This window comes from Triturus cristatus, chromosome 8, assembly GCF_964204655.1.
Source record: "Triturus cristatus chromosome 8, aTriCri1.1, whole genome shotgun sequence".
Classification (NCBI taxonomy): Eukaryota; Metazoa; Chordata; class Amphibia; order Caudata; family Salamandridae; genus Triturus; species Triturus cristatus.
Genome location: NC_140591.1, coordinates 1,639,728,122 through 1,639,751,499, shown reverse-complemented (window position 1 = coordinate 1,639,751,499; position 23,378 = coordinate 1,639,728,122). Strand labels below are relative to the sequence as shown.

The window sequence follows — 23,378 nt, the reverse complement described above, 5'->3', positions numbered from 1 at the left end:
GGCAGATTCTAGATGTGGCAGATGCAGTGCACTGGGTGGGTGCTTTCTGCACCTGGCTTGGTGCTGTGCACCAATATATAGGTTTTGGACACAAGTGATGCAGATGGTGTCAGTAATGGTGGGGGAACATGTGGAATGCACTATGCAGTTATGTCTGCTGGGGCTGGTCAACAATGTACAGCCAGGAAATCGGAAATTGGTCCGCATTATTACCCTGCTGGCAAAGAGGCAGGTGGCTCTTCATTGGGGGAGATGGATGAGGGGTGGCCCCAAAGGCGGTACAATGGCTGAAAGATGTTGTGCATTGTAGGGATCAGCTAACTATCTATGCAGAAGAGCTGCCGATAGCATCCAGGCCCAAAGATGCATGGGGCCCTGTCGCAGCCTACTTGTTAACAGTTGATGATGGCAGCCCACAGTCACGACAAGTATAAAGATGCACCAGGCTACAGGGGAGAGGACATTGACAAAGGGCAATGGGGGAGGTAGCAGGAGGGATGGGATAAGGGGAAATCAATCTGCTACCACCTTGTGGGAAACCAAGGGAGTCTGAACATTCTCCACCTATACCATATGTCACTACTGCGTTCACATCCAGATGCAGAGCCCTTAAAAGTTGACCAACGTTACAGGCAGCCTTAGCACCATCAAGCTGTTCCCATTTTTTGGGCCTATTCACCCGGTCAAAGGCACTGCTCAGGTCAATGACTGCAAAATAAATGATCCCTTGATTTGCTAATACATATTTGCCAATCAGAAGGTTAAGGCTCAGGCACTGATCCATGGTGTCTTTACCTTCCCCAAACCCATATTGAACTGGACAAGGATGTTATGGGATTAGGCCCATGTTTCCACACACTGTAAAAATGATATAGCCTGCTACCTTCACCGCTAAATTAATAGGCCTGTGGCAGTTAGGGTCTTGCCTGCTTCCTTTTATTAAAGCTGGTACTATATCTGCAGAGTTCCGTGTAGAAGGGAGTCCTTCATGGACAGCAGCATTAAGAACATTGCTCAGAACAGGAGCCCAGAAATGGATCTCGTGGTTTGTTGGGCGGACTAGATTGACTTACCACGTACACCTCTTCAAGGTCGAAGCTTATGTCCAGTGGGTACCAATGGCTGTTCTCGTTTACAGCCACTGGGGAATCAGCGCAAGGGCTATAAACCATTGCCTGTGGAACTTGGCCACTGTTACGCATACTTCGCATGCTAGGCAGGCATTCAACAAGCATGGCACGCTGATTATTTTAACCACAGAGAATTGCGATTAACCCCAACCAAATTACAGGTGTGCTCAATCTACTTCCATCTTCTTTCCTCGTTTACTGCCACTGGGACATCAGCGCCAGGGGCATAAACGCTTTTAAAATGAGACACCCAGTCTTCAGCACTAATGGAAGAGCCTATACCATCTGGGACAGAGAGAGTGGGTAGTCTAAAATTAACAATGGCCCAAAAACCCCTAGAATCCTGTGAGTCACAGGTAGAAAGCTGCAGCTCCCAGGAAGCCTCTTTAAGTACAGCTTGCGGCTGCTTAATTACTGATTTATAGACCTTCCTCTCCTCAGTAATAACCAGTGCTAAAGGCCACCTGCAGCTGCTTATTGGCAAGCCTACAAGCTTTATCAAACCAAGTATGCTGTACTGCTCGTCCGCGACCCACCAGTTCCCTCATTATGCATTAATGGAAGCATTCCGTTGGGCATAGGCCTCCAGTATCGCTACTTGAGGTGAATTAAGAGCTAGGAGGGATTCCAAAATGAGATTTACATTAGATCCTGCAACTGACTCAAATGTAGAGCTAATAGGAAGGTTACACCCCTGGACCCTTAGTCCCTTGCCCTCCACTGTTAGACCAGGCACGCCTGCCACAGCGTCAAACACTTAATTTGGTAATACTGTCACCCTTATTTCAATTGGGCTGTGAACACTATAGGCGGTATCATGCACAATCCCTGGGATCACGAGATTCACAAGCATTCTCAATATAAACACATAAGCGATGGTTGTCCCTTTACACCACCCATCAAATGATGGTAGATCCTTGGATGGACAAAACTCGCCGGTCAATACTTTGCAGAGACCTTCGTGTCCAAGAGCTTTGTATATTCAGTAAGGGGAACATTCAATATTTAAAGGATTACAACCCACTTGACTAGCACCCAGCTTGGCATTCAAATCCCCGGCCAGTATTACATTAAAATCCCTGAAATGAGAAAGCGATGTAGCCTCAAGAATTGATATCGCTCAGATTAAAACCTCGATCTGAACCAGATTCCCAAACTGAATTGTAAACGTTTACCAAGAAGAAATGGAGATCACAAGAAGAACCCACCCATAAGATCTGAATCCTCTTACGGCTAATGGGGAGGGGTACAACCTTCAGCTGTTTAGCAATGCAAATCAGAATGACGAGGTCTCCACGTGGCCTGTGCCCACGAGAAGGGCATGCGGCAACACTGTAACTTTCATACCCATCCCATACTACTGGCTCCCGGGCCCAGGTCTCCTGCAGCATGAGGACATCCAACTGGACAGCAAAGTTAAGCCATTCCAGACCTTGAATCTTGTTCCTAAAACCTGCAACATTCCCGCTAAGAACCCTAAGCGCCAATCCTATATCAAGGGTAGCTGGAGAGTCATCATTCACTATGCATTGTCGGTGATGAACAAAGAACTGGAGTAGAAACGCTAGGACTACTGATAGAGAGAGCCTGAGGGTGGAGCCAATCATTCTGACCAAGGTCTACGAAAGGTAAAAACCCATTTGCAGTACGCACTGCAAACTGGTGCGGAGCCAGAAGCCTCGTATTATCCGGACTGGGGGAGTTGGGTTGCAAGATTCAACAGAAAAAGCCAAGTGGAAATATGTTAATTCCTACGTTCCTTAAGGGTTATGGAGAAAACTAAAAGTCAGTTATTTGGCCAAATTAGGTGAGCTTTAATTTATCACAATGCAATCCCCAGAAAGATTTTTAGCCATACGGCCAACCCAGCCAACCCTTCTAGCAATCAATATGTCATTATAATCTGCGGCATGGAGGTTTGTATTTTTAAGTAGCCAATGGTTCACTTAGTTCTTTCAATTGAGCGGACATGAGGGACCCCTGCCAAAATACTGAATGAAGCTCTCTCCCCACTCCTCTTGAGCAACCCACAGTAGGAACAGCTATATAACTGAGTCTTTCCATCACCTGGAGGGGCCATTAGGGTAATCACCTCTGGTTGATGCGAAGATTAGACTGGGGTCTCAAAAGTTTTTGCCCCGTTTGGAATCAAACACTCAGAGGCCAAGACCCGAGGCCTGGACATACTGGTAGTTACATTTTTAGATGGCGTGGGCTTAGGACCAACACAGAAGGGAAGAATAAAAGAAGCATTAATTGACCCAATGATCTCAGACAATCCAGAAACGGTGGACTCCAAGGAGAGCAGCCATTCTATTGTAGGCGTGCCACTGCTAAAATGATGTCCTTTCGTTTATTAAACACATTGTCCCCGTCCGTGTTTTCTACTTCCGGGGCTCAGGAATAACTGCGGGAACCCGGTTCTTAAGAGAACGGTGTTTACTTTTCCTGGCAGCAGGACTCTTGGGTTGGCCCTTCCTTTTGGCTAACAGTGGGCGGCTGCTAGTATCGAGAGATTCCACTGGGACACTCACATTCAGTCGTTCCTCATTCACCAAGGGTGCAGTAGGAGAACTACCGGGAGCCCCACTATGGATTAAAGGTTTAGGATCTGGAAGTATGTCTTGGACAGTTAGAGACCTTATTAGGGGCCTCCGGCCCCCATCCGCCTCTAATGAAAGTCTGCGTTCCCCAGGTCAGTTTCCTGTGAAATGATGCCCAGGGCCTGCACCAGAAATGAATCCAAGGTGGTACCATTATCAGGCCCGACAGTAGCGTCTTTCGAATCCTGTACCCTGCGCTATCCCAATGACACAAACTGAAGTGAAATGGAATTAAGTGGGCAGAAAAACAGAGACATCAATGGTCATCAGGCTAAGTATTATGCGAAGAAGTGAAATGGAAAAGCCTCCATGGGAAGTCCTACTGGTTCTTAGATGAACGAGGGTGGGGCTTAGCTCAGTCTCCTCCAGATGATGATAGGCGAAGATGGACCGGCCCTATGCCAGGGTGCGCTCCTTTATGGGGCCGAATTATCAGCAGCCAGGTGCAATCCCAGCGGCTACAGTTCGCAGCGGCTCTTCCCGCGTCCACCCCCTTGCTGGCTGTGTAGATGTCAGATGACAGCTCACGCACTTGTAAACCTCTCCAGTCTGCTCGAAACGCTGGTATGCACAGCAGCCCGACAGTTTTTTACCCACCCTACCACTTCAAATTGTATCTTGTCTTTCTATGGAAAGTAGTCTGATGCCTATTGTTGCTATGCGCTATATAAAACCATTACATTAATAAGTAAATACACTTTTCTTTGTGCGAGTGCTGGCGCAATGCAATAGTAACATTGGGGTCTTGATGACGCTGTGAATTGGAATATTGAGGAGTTGAGTTATTGAGTACAGGAGCAGGGGCGCTCACCATCTTCTCCATCATGAGGATCTTCGGCCCGATGGACCTGTCCCCAGTGCAAACGTGCACGAAGCGGAGGCAGAATACGATGAAGTCCACAGCGAGGAAGACTCTTCCTAAATAAAACGAGGCTGTGAAGCATCTGCAGACAGGAAGAGGAGAGCAGGGGTCAGTGTCATTGTAAAGAGGTCTAGGGAACACACGCTAATATTCACTGCCTAATGGTATTGGACCCAACAGAGCCACACACCCCTCTGGTATGCTTGGGGGGGTTATGGGCTGGTGATTGGAGCACATTGATGTAATTCTATGAAGGACCATGGAACAGAGCACCGTAGGATGGGCCCACTGGGGGGGGGGGCAGCAGCAGCTTCAGGACCATTAGAATGACTCACAGACCGGTGTTCGTGTTGGTGACACACATTTGGGAAATGCATGCAGTGTGGTACGTTTCTGGATTAGGTGTGTGTGTGTTTATGTGTGTGCACACAGTTGCACACGCATGCATGATTTATAGATGTGCCAACGCTTCAAGGAGCTAACAAACCAGCTTGATATGACCAGAGTCACAGAACTGGGGTTTCACACATACATGCTCCCTCTTCCAACACCCCTGCAGTGCACGAGAAAGTAGTATGAATTCTGCACACCCAGCTGACAATGTGCAATAGGTCAATAACCATAATCATTCAAATGTGCACCCTGCCCACGCCGGAAGCCTTGGTGTGTGTAACTGTGAGTAGAACTGTGTCTGAACACCTAAAATAAGGGTACCCCATAAAAGACATTCAGAGACACAGCTGAAATCCGCCCCAAGCCGGTAATAAAATACAGTTAGACATGAGGTGCAGCTTCCCATCACACCCCAGACTCACTAAATAGGATTTGCAACTCGCTATTAGGAAGGGGCAATTCAAGGGCGTCCCTTCCTAATAGCAACTCTCTACCCCATGTATAAATGTTTTGAAACAGTCGCAAAACACTCACAATTAACTGCCCACTTCAAGAGGGTGGTAAAGCACTTGCAAATGGGAAGGGGTCTCCAGGGGACTCCTTTGCGAATGCAGGGGAAAATATTTTTTAGGGGCAGACAGTGGTCCCAGGGACCACTACCTGCCCTTTAAAAATGAAACAGAAACGTTTAATTTTTCTTTTTTTAAATGCATCCTGTTTTCCTTTAACCTCTTCAATGCCCGTGATGAGCTGGTCTCGTCATGGGCCGCGGTTGCGCTGTGCCCATGACGAGACCAGCTCGTCACAAACCCCGCCCGCTAATGAAACGGCCGGCACAGGGCGGGGAAAGGGGCGGGCACTGAAGGGGTTAAGGAAAACCGGCTGCATTTAAAACAAGCATTGGCATAGCCAATAGGTCTTGCTTTTGGGACCTTATAAGTATATTTACTTTTGCTATAATCGCAGCACGGAAAGCGCGGGTGCCGTGATTATAGCAAAAGTAAAGAAATAGAAAAAAACATCTATTTCTTTACTTTTGCTATAATCGCGGCACCCGCACTTTACGTGCCGCGATTATGGCAAAAGTAAACATACTAATAAGGTCCCAAAAGCGAGATCTATTGGCTATGCCAATGCTTGTTTACTTTTAGCGCAGGGGAGGGGGCCTGCGAGATTTCCTTGCAGGAGCGTGCATCCATATGGCGCGACCATATAGCGCCGCGCGCTCCCGCAAGGAAATCGCCAGACGTGCACGCGTTGCAATTGCAACCAATGCAACGCGTGCACGTTTTTGTCCACAAAGCTGTGCCGATGGCATTAGGTCTCTCCTAAGCAGCGTATGCGCGCTGCATAGGCGAGACCTAAAAACAAAATGCTTTATTTAAAAGCAGTCCCAGGCATGGAGGTCTGCTGAGCCCAGCAGGCCACCATACCTGGGAGGGCCCGCCATTCCTAATGCGGTCACAAATTGCAAGCGCCTCATTGATATGCATGAGGCATGTCATTTGCGACCCCTTTAGGAATCTCTAACAGTGTCACAGACACTGTTGTACATTGTAATTTGCAACACGCAAATTGGGGCTCGCTATTTTTCGCAATCTGCGAGTCGCAAATCACAATGGTCGTACATCTGGCCCCTCGTTTCACTAAATTGCACGAAATACCCTCCCCCAACTCTAGTATTTTAAAAAAAAACACACCACCCTCAGCAGGACATTGATCTCGCCAAGCCTACTTCTAGATCGATCTATAAACAATGCCATACGTAAAACAAGTCATAAAAAGCAAAGAAAAAACAGACTAGGAATAGCGTGCTAAGTATACGCAGCAGACTTCACACATGTGCATTATCTATGTTCTCTTTAAGCACAGTTTCATCTTTAGAGATTATAAATTATTTAAAACAACACTATATTTTATATTTTTATATGAACATAGCATGACAGGCGCGTATTCACTAGCACACGAGTAATCTGTATTGTATGGGTGAATTGCACTGAAAACATGTGGGTAGCAAGCACTGCTGCCCAAGTACCAACTCCTATGTGAGGACATGTGTCCCTGCGCCGACCAGACATATCTGAGGGCACAAGAACCCACTGCTGCTGCTTGCTGTCTCTTTCACACACCAGCTTCCTTCATCTGGGGAGGAGGTATAAGACAGTAGGGGGAGGTACACAGAGTACAGCAGGAACCCTTCATCAAAATCATGTAACTGTACTTGGACCTCCAACCACAGCCATGTAGTAAACACAACCCTATCCTACCACCGACCGGACCCAGGCAACTACATGTTTGTGCGATCATCGCATACACAGTGCCCTTGTATTTCCCTGAGCTCTTCCTTAAACAAGGGCAGTGTCCCGCGAGTGGTGTGTTTGTGGCCGCCACAGTGAAAGTGAAACCATGCATGGCGTGCTCAAAATTAGGCCTGGGCGGAGCTTGCGGAGTAGTACTCCGGAGAACTCCGCATAGTGTCACAAAAACGCCAGCAGTGGAGTATATTGAGTCACGCTAATCGCACTGATTTTATGCACCAGGAGTTTCTGCCGTGCTGTAAAAACAGTGTGAACGGCACTTTGCATTGCACCGGAGGGTACAGCTGCTTTCTGCTGCTCGAATAGACAATCTACTCGAGCGGCAGCTTCCTCAACACAAGCGGTTGTGAGCAGTCATGAGCAGTTGCGACCTGCCACAGCCGCCCACAGAGGGAAATCTCACTGAAAGGAGGTCTAGTGCATGATTTTTTCACATGAGCGCTCACCTATATTAAATTGGCAAGCGCTCGAGAGAGACGAAAGCTCCGCTCCGTATCACCTCACTGAGTTTTGCGGAACTCAGCACTCCGCCTGGAGCATGAAGTGGGAAAAACTCAGTGAACTCCGCCGGCGGAGTGGAGTTCTTCGTTCACCCCTACTCAAAATAAAAAGAAGTAGCGGGCGCCATTACCAAGCAGCGTCCTGCGAGTGGTGTGCGCACACTGAAAGTAAAAGCAGCTTTCTCGGAGGGATGGTGGGGGCAGGCAAAGGCGGCACAGGGAGACAACCCTAATGTAAATTAAACAAAAGAGAACAAGCAATGTGTACATCACTGCTCGTTTCCATGGCAATACTCCATGGAAGTTAACTTGCAAAACAAGCATTGGTCAATGCAGGAAAATATGCCACAGCCAATAGAACTGGAGGAAAAGTAAGTGGCCTGCGCAGGAACCAATGAAAAACCAGGAAAGAGAGGGGATGGGATGTAAAACATTTGCAGGCGTTACCTACACAAAAAGCCCGATCCCCCTTAAAAGGAAGCCCAAACCAAGTAAATATCCTACTAGAAAAAGCCCAACTGTCGGCGGAGATTGAAAAGTGCCAAGAGCCTAATTAAAAAAATACAAGCAACGGAGCGGGAGCCACGGTCGGGGAGGCAGCAGTAAAAAAGGCAGCAGTAACACAACTGCGGCATTAAGAGGAGATGGGAGGATGAATGCTATATTTGAATGTAAGCAGCTAGGGAGCTGAAGCTAAACACAGGCAAACAGTAATAGAGCAGGAAACCAAGAAAACCATAGTCCACAAAAGAGCAGATAAAGAACTATACTGGAATGAGACATTACTAAGTCCCTGCTCTGTGGGAGGAACAGAAGAGAGAAAGGAGGGACAAAGAAGCAGGACTAACCACTAGCAAGCAAGGATTTTTAAAAGACACTGAGATAGACAAATGAAAAGCAATGGCAAGAAAGGGGATGGTGCTTTAAGCCCACAGACTGATTACAGCAGGTCTCGAAGAGACAGCGCATGTCCTGTCTAGTTTGACCTAAAAAAAGAATCAGATACTAGGTAGCTGCACTGCATTCATACAATATCTCTGCAAGTAAGATGTGCAAGCACATCACCAATCCTTCTAATTGGGATGTGAAGTGACCCTGGCCAACCCCAAACCCATTGCCACAGTAAATGTAATTTCTTATGCAACCTTTATTTGTGAAAGGGTGGCAGGTCAGCATGGCAATGTGCACATGGTGGAGAGGCACAGGCTGATTACAGGGGCTATTTTACCACAAAATACTCCCCACCGCCAACTCGCTAAAGAGTGGTTAGATCTATTTGAACAATCCTAGAGTTCTGATAGTGTAGAGATCCCTATTTGAAGTCACTACAGGACACCACTATTGAGTGGGGAAGGAGGCAACTCCTTTTGTTTTATATTCCCTCACACACCCTAGTGGTGTCATGCTTCATCATAGGGACACCCCGACGCCTAGAAGTCGGGGTGGGCTCAACCGTCTTTCAGGGAGCTCTTAGGAAGATGTTTTTGGCCAGGGGGATAAAGATTAAAAGCCCAACAACAGATCCCAGTTTCCCTTTTATTCTTGGATCTGCTGGGGGTGGATATAAAATACAAATTATGGGTCAGTAGGGATATTATGGTCCTAAGACCCTATAGCCAACATGTTTCAGTCCTAATAATCCCCATAAAGGGTGCTGGACTTTCTTCAGGGCGGGGTAGTGTGCCCCCTGGTATGGGTAATACAGAGAATTTCCATATACTACTTGTTATAAGGGCAGCTAGCGCTCCTTATTGGTTTCTATAGACAAATTAGTCTCACGTAATCACTCCATCTAGGAAGAGAAAAGGAAAAAAGAAAAATACCACACATAGTTCTACACAGAGTTCAAGATTGTTCATGTCTACATGCGTTCGTGTTCACTGAACTGTGGTGAAAATGTGTCCACCACACACGCAGAGGTGGCGAGTGAAAATACACTACGTTTATCACGCGCTCGTGTCTGTATTATGCCCATTGTAGTGGCGGCATTACGCCGCATCCTATCGCCTCTCACTCTTAGGTGTGCGTAGTCGATATTGATCCTACACCCGTGTCATTCCCTCATGATCATCACTGTAGCTTTAAAAACCGCCATATCTTTAAAACGCGTGATAACGTATTTGCATGCTCTCACTTCATGCTCATTCGTACTTATACACTTCACTCTCTCTCTCATTCATCCTTACCCCGTTTTGGAAGGGGTATCAACTCCTACTGGAGAACCAACTTTCTTCGGGGTAGCCCTGTAGTCAAACACTGTGTGTTCACAGGAGCGTAATCGCCAAGTTTAAGAAATAAATCAATTACCGGATCACCTGAACCGTCGGCCCACAGTTTTTGAAGGGGGAGACAAAACAAAACAAAAAAAAATGACAATATCCATGAGAATAGTGCTGGAGGCTGGATCCCGAGGGGGCCAGCTTACATCTCATACCTTATGTTCGTAACTTGGCGTCATAGTTACTCACGCCATCAAGGGTCCTGCCCCTCGTCCCATCCTATTTGGAGGTGGTTCCACTGCTTGGGGTACTGAGTCGCGTCGTTGTTCCACTATAAATGTATCGATGCCCCTTGGATGTTGTCACGCCCATTTACGGCTTACGTAATGGACGTCAACGTGCCTCTGGTAGGAAATGTGGGTAATGTGGTTCTACACTAGTGACGCGCCGCTTTTTAAAAAAAAATTGAAGAAAGGGAAAGAATTACCATGTAACCCTAGAGGTGTCCAACCACATCACGGTCTTGATACGTATGTCGACGTGACTCTAGTATGAATATAAGGTGTTATACTTCTTAAATGGGACCGCTTCGATTTCGCTATAAGTATTAAGTTATTATTGTGGGATAGTAGTTTCATCTGCTCCCAGTAATATGTCAGACTGTGCGGCCGGAATACTCACTCGTGTTATATGACTTTGTATTATGCCTGCTGGTAAAGCAAGTTTTGCCATGGTGAATATGAAGATGTTATTCAATTAAAGCCTCAGTACTAGATTAAAAACTCATGGACCTGTATATAATCGCATCCCAGTTTTAATATCGGATTAATACGATCCTACCTGTGACCACTATGATCTCAGGGGAGGGGGAAATAAGGTAATAATTCTTAATACAAAAGCATTAAACTTAAGATTTGTATTTATCAATTACACCTTCTCAGCCTCAGTCATGACAAAACTAGATCATTTCATTTATCTCATTTTTGGAAGCATTATGTTATGGGTTTGTCCTAAAAAAAAGGTGTTGTTGGGAAAGGATTAATGAGAGGTAGTGATTTCTTGGGTTGATAAAGTTACTTAAAAGCACCGGATTTCAACAAAAGATTTATCGTTTATTGAGTTGATTCCACGGTACTGAATCATTCAGTCCAACAATGTGGGTTTTGAGTCTATACACTCACCGCTGTTCACGTTCGAGTAGGGTTTTGGACATGTCACCATCACCATTAACCTTCTCGATAATTGTCCACCACAAGTCTGTATCTGTGTGTTTGTGCTCTATATAGTGAGCAGTCAATTTCGTTGATGAGATCGCCTTTCTAATTGTGCTTCTGTGCTCACTGATACGGACTTTAACTTTTCTCCCTGTCATCCCCACATACATGAGTTGGCATGGGCATTTGATGAGGTAAATTACCTTTTCGGTGTTACAGTTTGTGTGTGACCGTTGTTCCCACGCAAATTGCATGCCCAGGTCTATTTCTTTTGTGTGTTCTGTTAGGGGGCATACCACACATGAGCCACATGGATAGTGGCCCGTGACCCTTGGTAAGTTCCATAGTGTTGATTGGTGTGTTGACTGCATTTTAGTCTTCCTGAAATCTGTGTGTATAAGGGAGTCCTTCAAACTCCGGTTCCGTTTGGAAGAGAACATAGGTTTTTCAAATTTCAATTGATTCGAGGTTAAGACTGTCCACTTCTTATTGATGATTTTCTTAATTGCGTTTGATGATGCATTAAAAGTTGTTACACATATAAGAGTGTCCTGCTCTTCTTTCTGATGTGTTTCCAGTAGGGCCTCTCTAGGTGTATTACGGGACTGTTTTTTAGCTTTTTCAATAATCTTCTTGGGATAAGACCTTTCTTCTAGTTTCTTTGCCAGATTTTCTGGTTCTGCTTTGTATTCTTTGAGGTCCGCACAATTTCTTCGGATTCATAAGAATAGGCCCACCGGGAGATTCTCCCTAAGAGCACGGGGATGAGCACTATTAAAATGCAATAAGCTATTTTTGTCTGTTGGTTTTGAAAAGAGGGAACTGGTCACCCCTCTGTTCTTTGCACTCAGTCTGACATCTAGAAAAGACACCTGTTCCTGGTTAAATGTCATAGTGAACTTCAAGTGTGGGTTGAGTTGGTTAATCCACGTATGAAAGTTAGTCAAAATGGCTGTGTCACCTTCCCAAATTACCAGGATGTCATCTATGTAACGCCACCACCCCTTGATGTTTTCAGTGTAAGGGTTCGTGGTCCACACATGTTCTTCTTCTAGTTGCCCCACGTACAAACACGCTATACTAGGCGCAAATGTGCTGCCCATCGATGTACCGTGTGCCCGCAGGTACAGCTGATCCTCGAACCTGAAGAAGTTCTCTTTTATTGCTAGGCTCATTAGTGTGACAACCCAACTGATTGGAGCGTCCCAGGTCCATTCCTCCCGATGTAAGAGTGTTTCAATTACTCTAATACTTTCCATCTGTGGAATGCTGGTGTACAATGCTTCTACATCCAGACATACAAAAATATTGTGTTCTGGATCGTATGTAACATCCTGTAGGACATTCAATAGATGTTTGGTGTCTTGTATGTAAGACTTGATGGATGTAACCAAAGGACGGAGGAACCAGTCAGTGTATTTTGATAAAGGTTCTAGGAGGGAACCAATCCCGGATACAATAGGTCTCCCCGGTGGTGGAATTTTCCCTTTGTGAATTTTTGGTATTGTGTAGAAGACTGGCGTCCTCGGATCTTCACAGTTCAAGAACTCATGTTCCTTTTTATTTATCCAACCTTGATCCAGTGCTTCTGTGGTCAGAATGGTTATAGTTTTTCTAAGACGGGAAGTCGGGTCTCTAGAGATAGGTTTGTAGTATTTGGTGTCCGACAGTAGGTTGGTGCAGGCTGTTCTGTAGGCTGTGGTGCTCTGTATCACCGTAGCTCCACCTTTGTCTGCTGGTTTAATAACAATATCCTGTCTCGTGCTCAATTCTTTTAGGGCCTGGCGTCCTTTTTTACTCATGTTATCAAAAGTATCCTTACCAGCTGGTAAATTCTCAATCTTATTTGACACCGCCTCTTCAAAAGCTATTACTTCTGGGGGCATCATCGAAGAAGGGGGAAAGAAATTGGACTTTACACGTAGAGACGTGTATTTATGATCATCAATCGGTGGATCCTTATCCCTGAAGAATGTTTTCAATCTTATCTTGCGAAAAAACTCGCTCAATTCACACCTTAGCTGGAATTTATCCAGATGGGTAGTTGGCACAAATCCTAGTCCTTTGTTCAAGATATCGATGTCTTCTGTTGTTAAGGTGATGTCGGTAAGGTTCACCACTAGTCCCGGGATGTGCTTGTCCCTGCTGTTGGTCCTTTCGTCATGCTCCGTGTATTCATTGTTATGTTGCTGTCTTCCCATTGGACCTGTTTTCCCACGTTGTTCCTCCGGCCGCGTTTTCCTCTCCTTCCGCCCTGTCCTAAAAAACGGTTCTGATTGAAATTCGGCTGGAAGTAAGGTCCCATCTGGAAGTATTGCGGTCCCTGGAACGGTGGCGGTGATTACAGGGGCACCTGCGACCATGCATGTGCTGGAGCAGGTAAAATAAGCTAAAATAGAAATCCTGTTCCAATTTCGTACGTTTATATTAAAACTACTAAGAAATAATCGTAATAATTAATGATGTAATGTCGTACTTATTAACCAACCTTATTAACAGAAAGATACATGTGGGAAATGCATTTGCATGGCAGAAATAATAAGTAAACTAAGTTTGTACGCATACTGAATGAAATACGTGTTGCTTAAATCTAGTTTTGTGATTTGCGCTTAAATAAACATGCACTAATGGCTTTAAATGTCGCATATGGCTAGATAAATGCATACACATATGGGTATTAGTTGGGGAATAACACTGTTTTAATTATTTCCATGTATTAATTATGATTTTTCATTTGTTTGCTTACAGTTGACCATTGTGGCCTGCTATAAAATGGCTGCCATCTGAAGCCTGTATTCAAGTAGACAAAATAATAAAAGAAAAACGTTCTGCACTGACTGCAACCCTGCCCTCCAGTTGAACCGAAAGCTATGTCATGGTGACTGTCTGGGAGGAGTGCAAACGCGACCCTGAACACGCTGAAAAGACAAAGATAAAGAATATTTAGAGATGTAAAAACCGGACTAATACCGTTGAAAGAGACATTTGCTGGGGTCGTATCCCTTCTGTTTGCAACATTTTATAAAATTATTTAACATTTGCAGGAATTTGACAAAAGACATTCATAATTTACGTGAGAAAGCGACCAGGACTTGTACCGTAAAATGAAACATTGCTAGGGTCGTGTCCCTTCCGCTTGCAACAAAATTTGTAACAAAAGACAAGGGAAATCAAGACTTTACGAGAGAATGTGCCTGGGAAGAAATGCACATGTTGCAGTGAAATCCGGTCACTTCATTTGAACCATCCAATCAGAATCACAAGAATTTGGAAATGTAACTTTAATATTGTAATATTTGGTATAAATTTGAGTAGCCTAGAGAAGGTAAATTAGCTAGGAGGAGCGAGAGGAACGAGTCCTTCCTGAATTTATGAACTGAGGTCCTGACGCTGACGAAGAGGACGGTGACGCCTATGACAGAGCCAGAGATGCTGACAGATGCTTTGAGGACCAGTTCTGACTTAGAAAATGACAATTAGCCAGAATAGGTAAATATGACACAAGATAATGCTGCATTTGCTAAGTTTACTTGCATTTGATTTAGATAAAGAGAAAGCATTAATTTAATAAATGTGTCGGGTGATTATTTTAGTGAATGATTTATTTGACTATATTTGAATGTGTATTTCATTGTCAAACCAGCAACTAGACGGTCCAGTCGACCTAATCCGAGGGAAGGTCTGTTAGGGTGATATAAAGAAAGGTGGTTTCTTCCTTCGGATTAATAAATGCAGATCGGATAGGTTGTTGATGTTATTGTATCTTTCCCCTTTGCAGGTACGGATAGTTTGATTAGGAATGAATGTTGGTGTTATGGGCCCCACCAGCGTATGATGTGTGAGTGTGCGTGTGACTGTGAAATCATTCCGTCCGTGGAAGTAGAGGGGATTTGGAGGCTCTGATCTGCAACAGTTTCTTGGTAGCAGCAGAATGGTTGTCTATTGTTTTGGTTTGAGGATTTGCGTGTAAATAGGCTTATTGATTATTGATTTGTATTGATGTACTAACATTCTATGTTGAAGTCGTCCTGAGTTCTATTTAGTGTGTACGGCTTCTGGGATGTAGGAAGTCGGTGACAGTTCCGTAGTTGGGCAGAGGTAAGCGCTGCTCTCGGGAAAGGCGGAATTGTTGGCCCTGTACGCATGCAGGGGAAAACGTGTAACAAGTGAAGTTGCGCGTTCGCATTGTCTGTGTTCGATTCGGTGGCACCGCCGTGTGTTGCCATTAGACATTTTCGGTATAAAAGAAGTGTGAATGATAGCGAAGGGTTATCTGTGAAGTTCTGGTCTAAAAGTATCAGGGATCCGTTTTGCATTCTGATAACGCTTTTCACTGGAAAGGTAATAGGTATTCTCTGAGCTTGTTAGAAGGACAGGGCAGAGGTAAGCGCTGCTTTGTTAACGTGTGTTATAATTCTGTAGTAGGATAGGCTGTTCTCGGGAAAGACAGAATTCTGTGTGAATGTACTACATTTTCTGGTGTGAAAGTGCGTGAATGTATCGGCATTTTGTTGATTGTAAAACTCCTAGGGGCGTTCCGGGAGGAAACAGTTAATGGATGCTTGCTAGAAGGGCAGGGTAGAGGGATGTGCTACTTTGTCAACGGAAGTAACGATTCCGTAGTGGAGCAGAGGTAAGCGCTGTTCCCGGGAAAGGCGGGATTCTCGTGAGAAAGTTCTTTTACTATTCTGTGGTTAGCGGAGCAGACAATGGAGATGTTTATATGTTGTAACTAACAGACTCGTAGAATCTGAAACAAAGTCTACCGAGAAGTTTGTAAAGGAGGGGTAGACGAGTGACAGAAGACAGGAGCAGGAGCTGCTGCAGCGACTGCTGACGTCAGGAGGACCGCGCTGTGATTGGACAGTGGGTTAGAACAGTGGAAGCGCTGTGATTGGTGCGTTAGTGTACGCCGCGCAGGGATTGGAAGAAGTACAGGGTGACATAGACGCTCCAGGATTGGTGCGTTGGTGTGAGTCGCGCTGGGATTTGTGGACTGAGACAGTGACGTAGACGCTCCGGATTGGTGCGTTGGTGTGAGTCGCGCTGTTATTGGACAAAAGATCGTACAGTTGTAGAAAGGACTAGGAAGTTGCGGTAAACGAGAAAATGTACTACCACGTCGAAGAAAAGAAGAAAAAGTCCTTGTTTAATAAAATGCGAACCTGGTTCGATAAAGACAAGGAAGTAGTGACAAGGGAAGGGCAATTATTGCCTCCGACAAGAACCCCCGCATCCTTCATGGTTGCGAAATATGGGTATCATACCTGTATTTGGTTAGACAATTGGGTGAAATATACCAAGGACGATGGAGTTTTAGCTTTCCCAGAACATGGCTCATTTAATCTGGCCACGTTAAGAAATTTAAGGGAAAGAATGATGTGTCTAGAGCCCCGACCGAGGCCAACACAGTTTGAGGCATTGGTAGAATGGGAAGACGAAGTGCATGAAAGGGAAAGACAGAGGAACGGGAACAGGTACCGATACATGTTCGGACGGAATAATGATCGTGAAACTCATCATGATCGGATGAGAAGGTGGCGAGACGCTAGTATGACTGAAGGGTTGTTTCCTATGAGAATAGAAGGAGAGACTGAAGGGGTAAAAATGTACAGAGAAAAGAAATAATGTGGAAACTAGGAGGTATGGAGCAAATGAGTCTGATGATGACCTCTTAGAGGATATGTTTTCATGTTTTACAAGAATCCACCTCCATATAGACGCGAACCAGAGGTTCCGAATGCCCCAATGAGAGAAACCCTGAGAACAATAAAGACAGAGGTTATGACACCAGAAGTGAAGGGAAATAAATCAAATAGAGAGAGAAGACGAAATCGAGGATGAAAAGACGAGGGAACTAGCCAGAACCACACAAGAACTGACAGAGAAAATAAGAGATTTGACCAAGAATCTTGAAGCAGTTACGGTTCCTGTAACTATAGGTCCCGTTATGCCTATTTTTGACACACAGAGAAACAGTGAACATGGTCTAACAGTTCCATATGCGAACAATAGACAAAATGTTCAGCCAGAACAGACCCCAATAAGGACAGGAGATAATCCGTGGAGACACACAATATGTGAAAGCGGAATAAATGAGCAGAATGATCCGTTTATGAGTCCCGCATATATGGAAAGGAACAGGGGGATTGGAGGATCCATACTAGAAACCCAAAAAGTAGCAGAACCAGTGAGTACAGAAAAATCCCTGGGAATAACTACTGAAGAGTTGAGTGAATGGTTGAAAGGCTTGCAGGAGAAAGAAAAGGAATCTCAAGTGATGGATGTAGCTAGATTACACATGGTACTAGAAGAACTCATAGTAGGAACGATCCCTATAGAAACGCTAAAAAATTACCAGGATGAGGAATTACTGTTCCTTTGTAAGAGCATTACATGGAGAGCAAAGAACACACATGACAGGCTGATGGAAATAGCAAGTGAAATGGGAATTGACACAGACCGAATAAAGGGTTTGCAAAAACCTTACCGGGTGGATTTCACAGACAAGGACATTGAAAACTTGAACACCACAGGTCGAATAGGGCAGATTAAGGACATAATCACTTTGTTAGGAAAATGGGGAGATGCTGAAAAATGGAGAAGTAGGTGGGGTAGAAAGCAGGAAGAATCAGCAGGTAGAGCTTTCCCTATGAGAGAGAAGGATAAGTCAGTGACAGCATTTCCTATGAGAGAGATTCCAGGAGGAGGATATGTACATGTCCCGTGGACCAGACAAGAAATTTTGTCATTTACTAATGACTTCCCTCGATTGAGAGAAAAGCCCGTCGAGTGGTATAGACAGGTAGACAGATTTGTGAAGCTGTCAAAGGTTTTGTGGATTGACCTGAATAGTCTGTTTGATATAATTGTACCAGCAGACTTGTGGGCAGAATGCAAGATAGTCATAGATTGGCCGACAAAAGAATACCCAAGAGATCCGAAAACAGGAGCCCCAGATCCCGAGGTAATGAAAAAGTATGAGCAGGTTATGGTTTTCCTGAAGAACAAGGTACCTCCAAAAGAAACAGATTGGGTAAAAATAGACAGAACGCAGCAGGAAATGAAAGAATCAGTTCATGCCTATTATGAGAGACTAATACTGGCTTTTAAGCAGTTTAGTGGAGTTGAACATCTAGGTGAGAAGGATTTGAGCCATTTTGTATACAGATTTGTATATGGTTTGCGTCCTGAAATTGGCGAGATGATTAGACAGCACACAGTGGATTGGCAGAGTAAAAAGATTGATGAAATCTTGAGACATGCTAAATATTTCAGTGATGAAATTGAGGCAAAGCAGAGAAAGCTGAAAGAAAAAGCAATGTGGGCACAAGTGAAGGTTGCAGAAAGGCAGGAAGCCCAGTTAATTGAACAAGCTAATAACCCAGGAAATAGACAAAGATTTGGTCCAGGAAAAGGAAAGGGTAATATTGAGGAAGTGAAGAAGAAGTTCCCGTGTCACAACTGCGGAGAATTAGGGCATTGGAAATCCGATTGTAAGAATCCTCCTTGTGCTAATGCTGGAAATCAATCATTGAATCCACAGGTGCAGAGTGAGGGAAGTGGCCAGCAGCAGCACCAGCAGAAGGCTGTTAAGCAGCAGAATCAAGAGCCAAAGCCGCCCTTGCCGCACAACAAAGGTCCTCAGAAATATAATCAAGAGACGGGATTTTACAACGAAGGACAGGTAAACAAATCAAAATGTGCGAATGCTGTGTCACAATATTGGCTGAGGAATGAGGAAAGTGACACTGAGGAGGAATTTTGACGGTACCGAGGGGAGGAAGTAGAGTGCGTACTTGGCGCATCTCTAGAAATAGACCAGACAGGACCTTTTGTAGATGGGAAAATTAATGATGAAAGCATCACTTTCTTAGTCGATACTGGTGCTACACGATCTACTGTCAGGTCAGCTGATGTTAAAAACCTTCCTCTCTCGGATGAAACAATCCAAGTAGTTGGTGTGTCCAACACACAGATTAAGACCCATCTTACTGAACCAGTAAGGGTTAGAATAGGGAAATTTTCAGACATGCACCGATTTGTGGTGTGTGACACCAGTCCTGTGAATCTGTTAGGCAGAGACATATTGTGCAAGATGAACTGCACCATTTTTTGCACACCAGATGGAATAGCTTTTGAGACACCAGATGAGGATGTCCTATACAGAATGACCATAGACAACAGACAAAGTGAGGCTGTTGGAACATATGCAGTATTCAACCCTGATGAGTTGCCCCCAGAATTAAAGCAGACTGTGAAAGCATCAGTCTGGGATTTTACAGGAAAAGATGTAGGCCTGATGAGTAATGTTGATCCAGTGAAAATTTCTGTAAAAGAAGGAATAGCCTACCCAAATATTCCACAGTACAGATTGACACCTGAAATAATTGAAGGAATAACCCCTATAATTGAGAAAATGATTCAGCAAGGGGTATTGAGAGAAATATTGAGCAGTCCATGTAATTCACCGATCATGGGACTGTAGAAACCTAATGGGAAGTTCAGAATAGTACAGGATTTGAGAAAAATTAACAAAATTGTTGTGCCATGTTGTCCTATTGTACCAAATCCATCAGTGATTTTGTATCAGATTCCCCATGATGCTGAGTGGTACACAGTAATTGATTTGTGCCATGCATTCTTTTCGATCCCGTTACATCATGACAGCCAACCGATATTTGCATTTCGGTTTGGACAGCGTATTTTGGCATGGTGCCGAATTCCACAGGGGTACACAGAGAGCCCCTCCATATTTAACCAGTTGTTAAAGAAATCCCTGGAAAGTCTGACAATGCCTGAAAATTCAGTATTGGTTCAGTACATTGATGACCTGCTTGTGGCATCAAAAACACGTGAAGCTTGCGAAGTGGACACTATTGCATTGCTGAATTACTTGGCAGATGGAGGATTAAAGGTATCTCCAGCCAAATTGCAATTCTGTAAGAAAGAAGTTCACTACCTAGGACATAACATTGAGAAAGGCCTGAGGAAAGTGACAATTGACAGAATCAGAATTATCAGAGGAATGAGAGCCCCGATGACACAAAGAGAAGTGAGAATGTTTTTGGGAATGGTGGGTTATTGTCGTCAGTGGATAAGTAATTTCTCCCTGATTGCCAAGCCATTAATAAAATTGACCAGAAGTGAAGTAAAAGATCATTTTTAATTAACCAAAGAACAATTGGCAGCGTTCAAAGAATTGAAAAACAGGTTGTGTGAAGCACCTGCCCTAGGTATGCCAGATTATGAAAAAGAATTTGAATTGTACTGAAGTGAAAGGAATGGTTGTGCACTCTCAGTGTTAATTCAGAAACATGGACGTTTGAGGAGGCCAGTTGCGTACTTCTCATCAACACTTGACCCAGTAGCTGTAGGTCTACCAGGTTGCCTGAAAGCAGTAGCTGCTACATGCAAAAGTCTGGAACAAAGTGAGGGAATCATAATGGGATATCCTGTACGGGTATTCGTACCTCACGATGTGGCAATCCTTTTAACAAGGAGCCGGACACAGTTCATGTCACATTGTCGGCTGACTAAATATGAGAAAGTCATTCTAGGAGCATCAAATGTGAGTCTGGAGAGATGTGTGAATGTGAATCCAGCAACGTTGTTGCCAGATGCTGAAAGTGTGCAAGTAAGAGATGAAATTGATCATGATTGCTTGGATGTGCTTGATTATTGTACAAAGCCCAGACCAGATATAAAAGATTTGCCATTGCCTGAAAGTGACCATGTGCTATTTGTGGATGGATCTTGCTTGAGAACGGATGAGGGTGTGTTGAATGCAGCCTATGCAGTATGCACAGTGGATGGAGTGGTGGAAGCATCACCCTTGAAAGGAGTTAAATCCGCTCAAGTGGCAGAATTGATGGCACTGACAAAAGCTTGTAAAATTGGAAAGAGTCTGAGAGTGACTGTGATGACTGACAGCCAATATGGATTCGGAGGTGTCCATGATTTTGGCCAGCTATGGCTACAAAGAGGTTTCCTGACCTCAAGTGGAACTCCTATCAAGAATGCTGAGGTGGTTGGAAGGTTGCTTGAGGCGATACAGCTGCCTAAAGAACTGGCTGTTGTTAAATGTGCTGCTCATAGTCAAGGAGATGATTACATTTCCATAGGGAACAAATTTGCCAATGACATGGCTCAGTATTGTGCGAGGAACAATTACTCAATCAATCGGGGAAAACAAAGAGAACTGTATTCTTGCTCTTTAATGTTTACTAACGTTGTAGAGACATGGGAAGAAGTGAAGCAGTTACAGGATGAGGTAGGAGATGAGGAAATGAAGCAATGGGTAAAAGCAGGTTGTGCACCAAGAGAAAAAGACCATGTGTGGGTCTATAGAGATAGAAGACCAGTGATGCCGGATAGCATGCTATCCACCATGGCAAGGATGTATCATGGCCAGGGACACCTGAGGAGGGATGCTATGATTAGAACCTTTAAGCAAACCTGGTACAATCCAAAGTTCAGGTTAATAGCAGAAAGTCTTTGTCAAAGATGTCTGATATGTCAGCAGTACAATCCCGGAAAGAAAACTGTGGTGAGCCTAGGAACAATAGGCAGGGAAGGAGGACCCTTCACCAGATTGCAAGTAGATTTCATTGAAATGCCACCTGTCAACAGGCTGAGATATGTCTTGGTGGTAATTTGTCTGTTTTCCAGGTCGGTGGAGGCTTTCCCCACAAGGAGGAATGATGGGATAACAGTAGCAAAGTTATTGCTAAGAGAATTCATCCCACGATACGGGTTCCCAGTGACTATCGAATCAGATAGAGGGGGACACTTCTATAATGAGATCATGAGTTTGATTTGTGAAGCATTGAGCATTCAGCAGAAGCTATATTATGCCTACCGACCAGAGGCTTCTGGAGTAGTTGAGCAAATGAATGGCACCATCAAAAACAGAATTGGTAAAATGTGCTTAGCCACTGGAATGAAATGGCCTGATGTCTTGCCTCTAGTCTTGATAACAATTAGGTCTACTCCCGACAGAACAACAGGTTTGAGTCCACATGAAATTATCATGGGATGTGCCGTGAGACATGCATTTGTACCTGTCAACAAGCTGATGACAATAACTGATGACATGATTTTGGATTACTGTAAAGGCCTGGCTGACGCAGTCCATTCTGTGTTTCACCAGGTTGGAGAAGACGCCACCACACTTGAAAAGAAACCAGCCCATGATTTGAGCCCTGGGGACTGGGTGAGAATAAAGGTCCACAGAAGAAGAAATTGCCTGGTTCCGAGGTGGGGATGGCCAAGGCAAGTGGTCCTGACCACAACAACTGCTGTGAAGTGTGCAGGAGTGAAAAACTGGATACATGCAAGCCACACTCTGAGAGTTCCAAGCCCAGGAGAAGGTATTGGAAGATAGTATTTTGATTCAGAATCAAGTGAAGATTCAGACAGCGAAACATCCAGAACAAGAAGAGGAAGAAATCCTGAAAGGGGGGAAAGAGGGCCACGTTCGGCTTCACACCCACCAAAAGGGATTCTGAAGAAAATATTGCAAGCCCCAGAGACTAGATCAGAGTCTGAAGAATTGCATGAAATACCAACTATCAGCAGTGAACACAGAAAGAAAGAAAGAAAGAAAAGAAAAGAACATTAAAACAAAAGTAACCCTTGAAGCAAACAAGAAAACTGGAGAAGTCTCACCTGAGATAATCATTGTAGATGAAGTAGGGACAGAAGTAGAAAGAGAGGGACAGATTTCAGCGGAAAAACCCCGAGGAGGTGTAGGGAACATCAACACTGAGCTAGGTGAAGGGACAAGTAGTCAGAAAGAAGATTGCGTGTCGGAGACCCGAGGAGGGACAGAAGTAGGGCAATCTCAGGTTATTGAAAAAGAAACTGTTACTGAGAAAGAAACTGTTACTGAAAAGGGAACTGTTACAGAGAAGGAAACAGTAGCTGAAAAGAAGACTTCTGTTGAAAAAGAAACTGTTGGTGAAGAAGAGGCAATCGAGACTGAATCTGAAGAAAGTGGAAGTGAGACACCTGAAGCTCGAGTTCTGAGAAAGAGAACTTGGATCAAAGAGAAAAACACCAAAGAAGGAAAGCCAAAGAGAAATGCTAAAGGAGACCTTTGGCCAAACAAAATAAAAAGACTGAGATATCGATTGAC

At 44.5% G+C, this 23,378-nt stretch overlaps 1 protein-coding gene across 1 annotated transcript in view; it reads right to left on the bottom strand.

The window, feature by feature from the left end:
• Positions 1 to 23,378, bottom strand: part of LOC146808472 (transient receptor potential cation channel subfamily M member 2-like) — a 2,315,843-nt gene that overhangs the window by 453,951 nt on the left and 1,838,514 nt on the right. Inside the window, exon 21 of the mRNA XM_085623958.1 lies at positions 4,545 to 4,666. Coding sequence (XP_085480084.1) covers positions 4,545 to 4,666 — 122 coding nt within the window. The remainder of the gene's footprint in view (positions 1 to 4,544; positions 4,667 to 23,378) is intronic.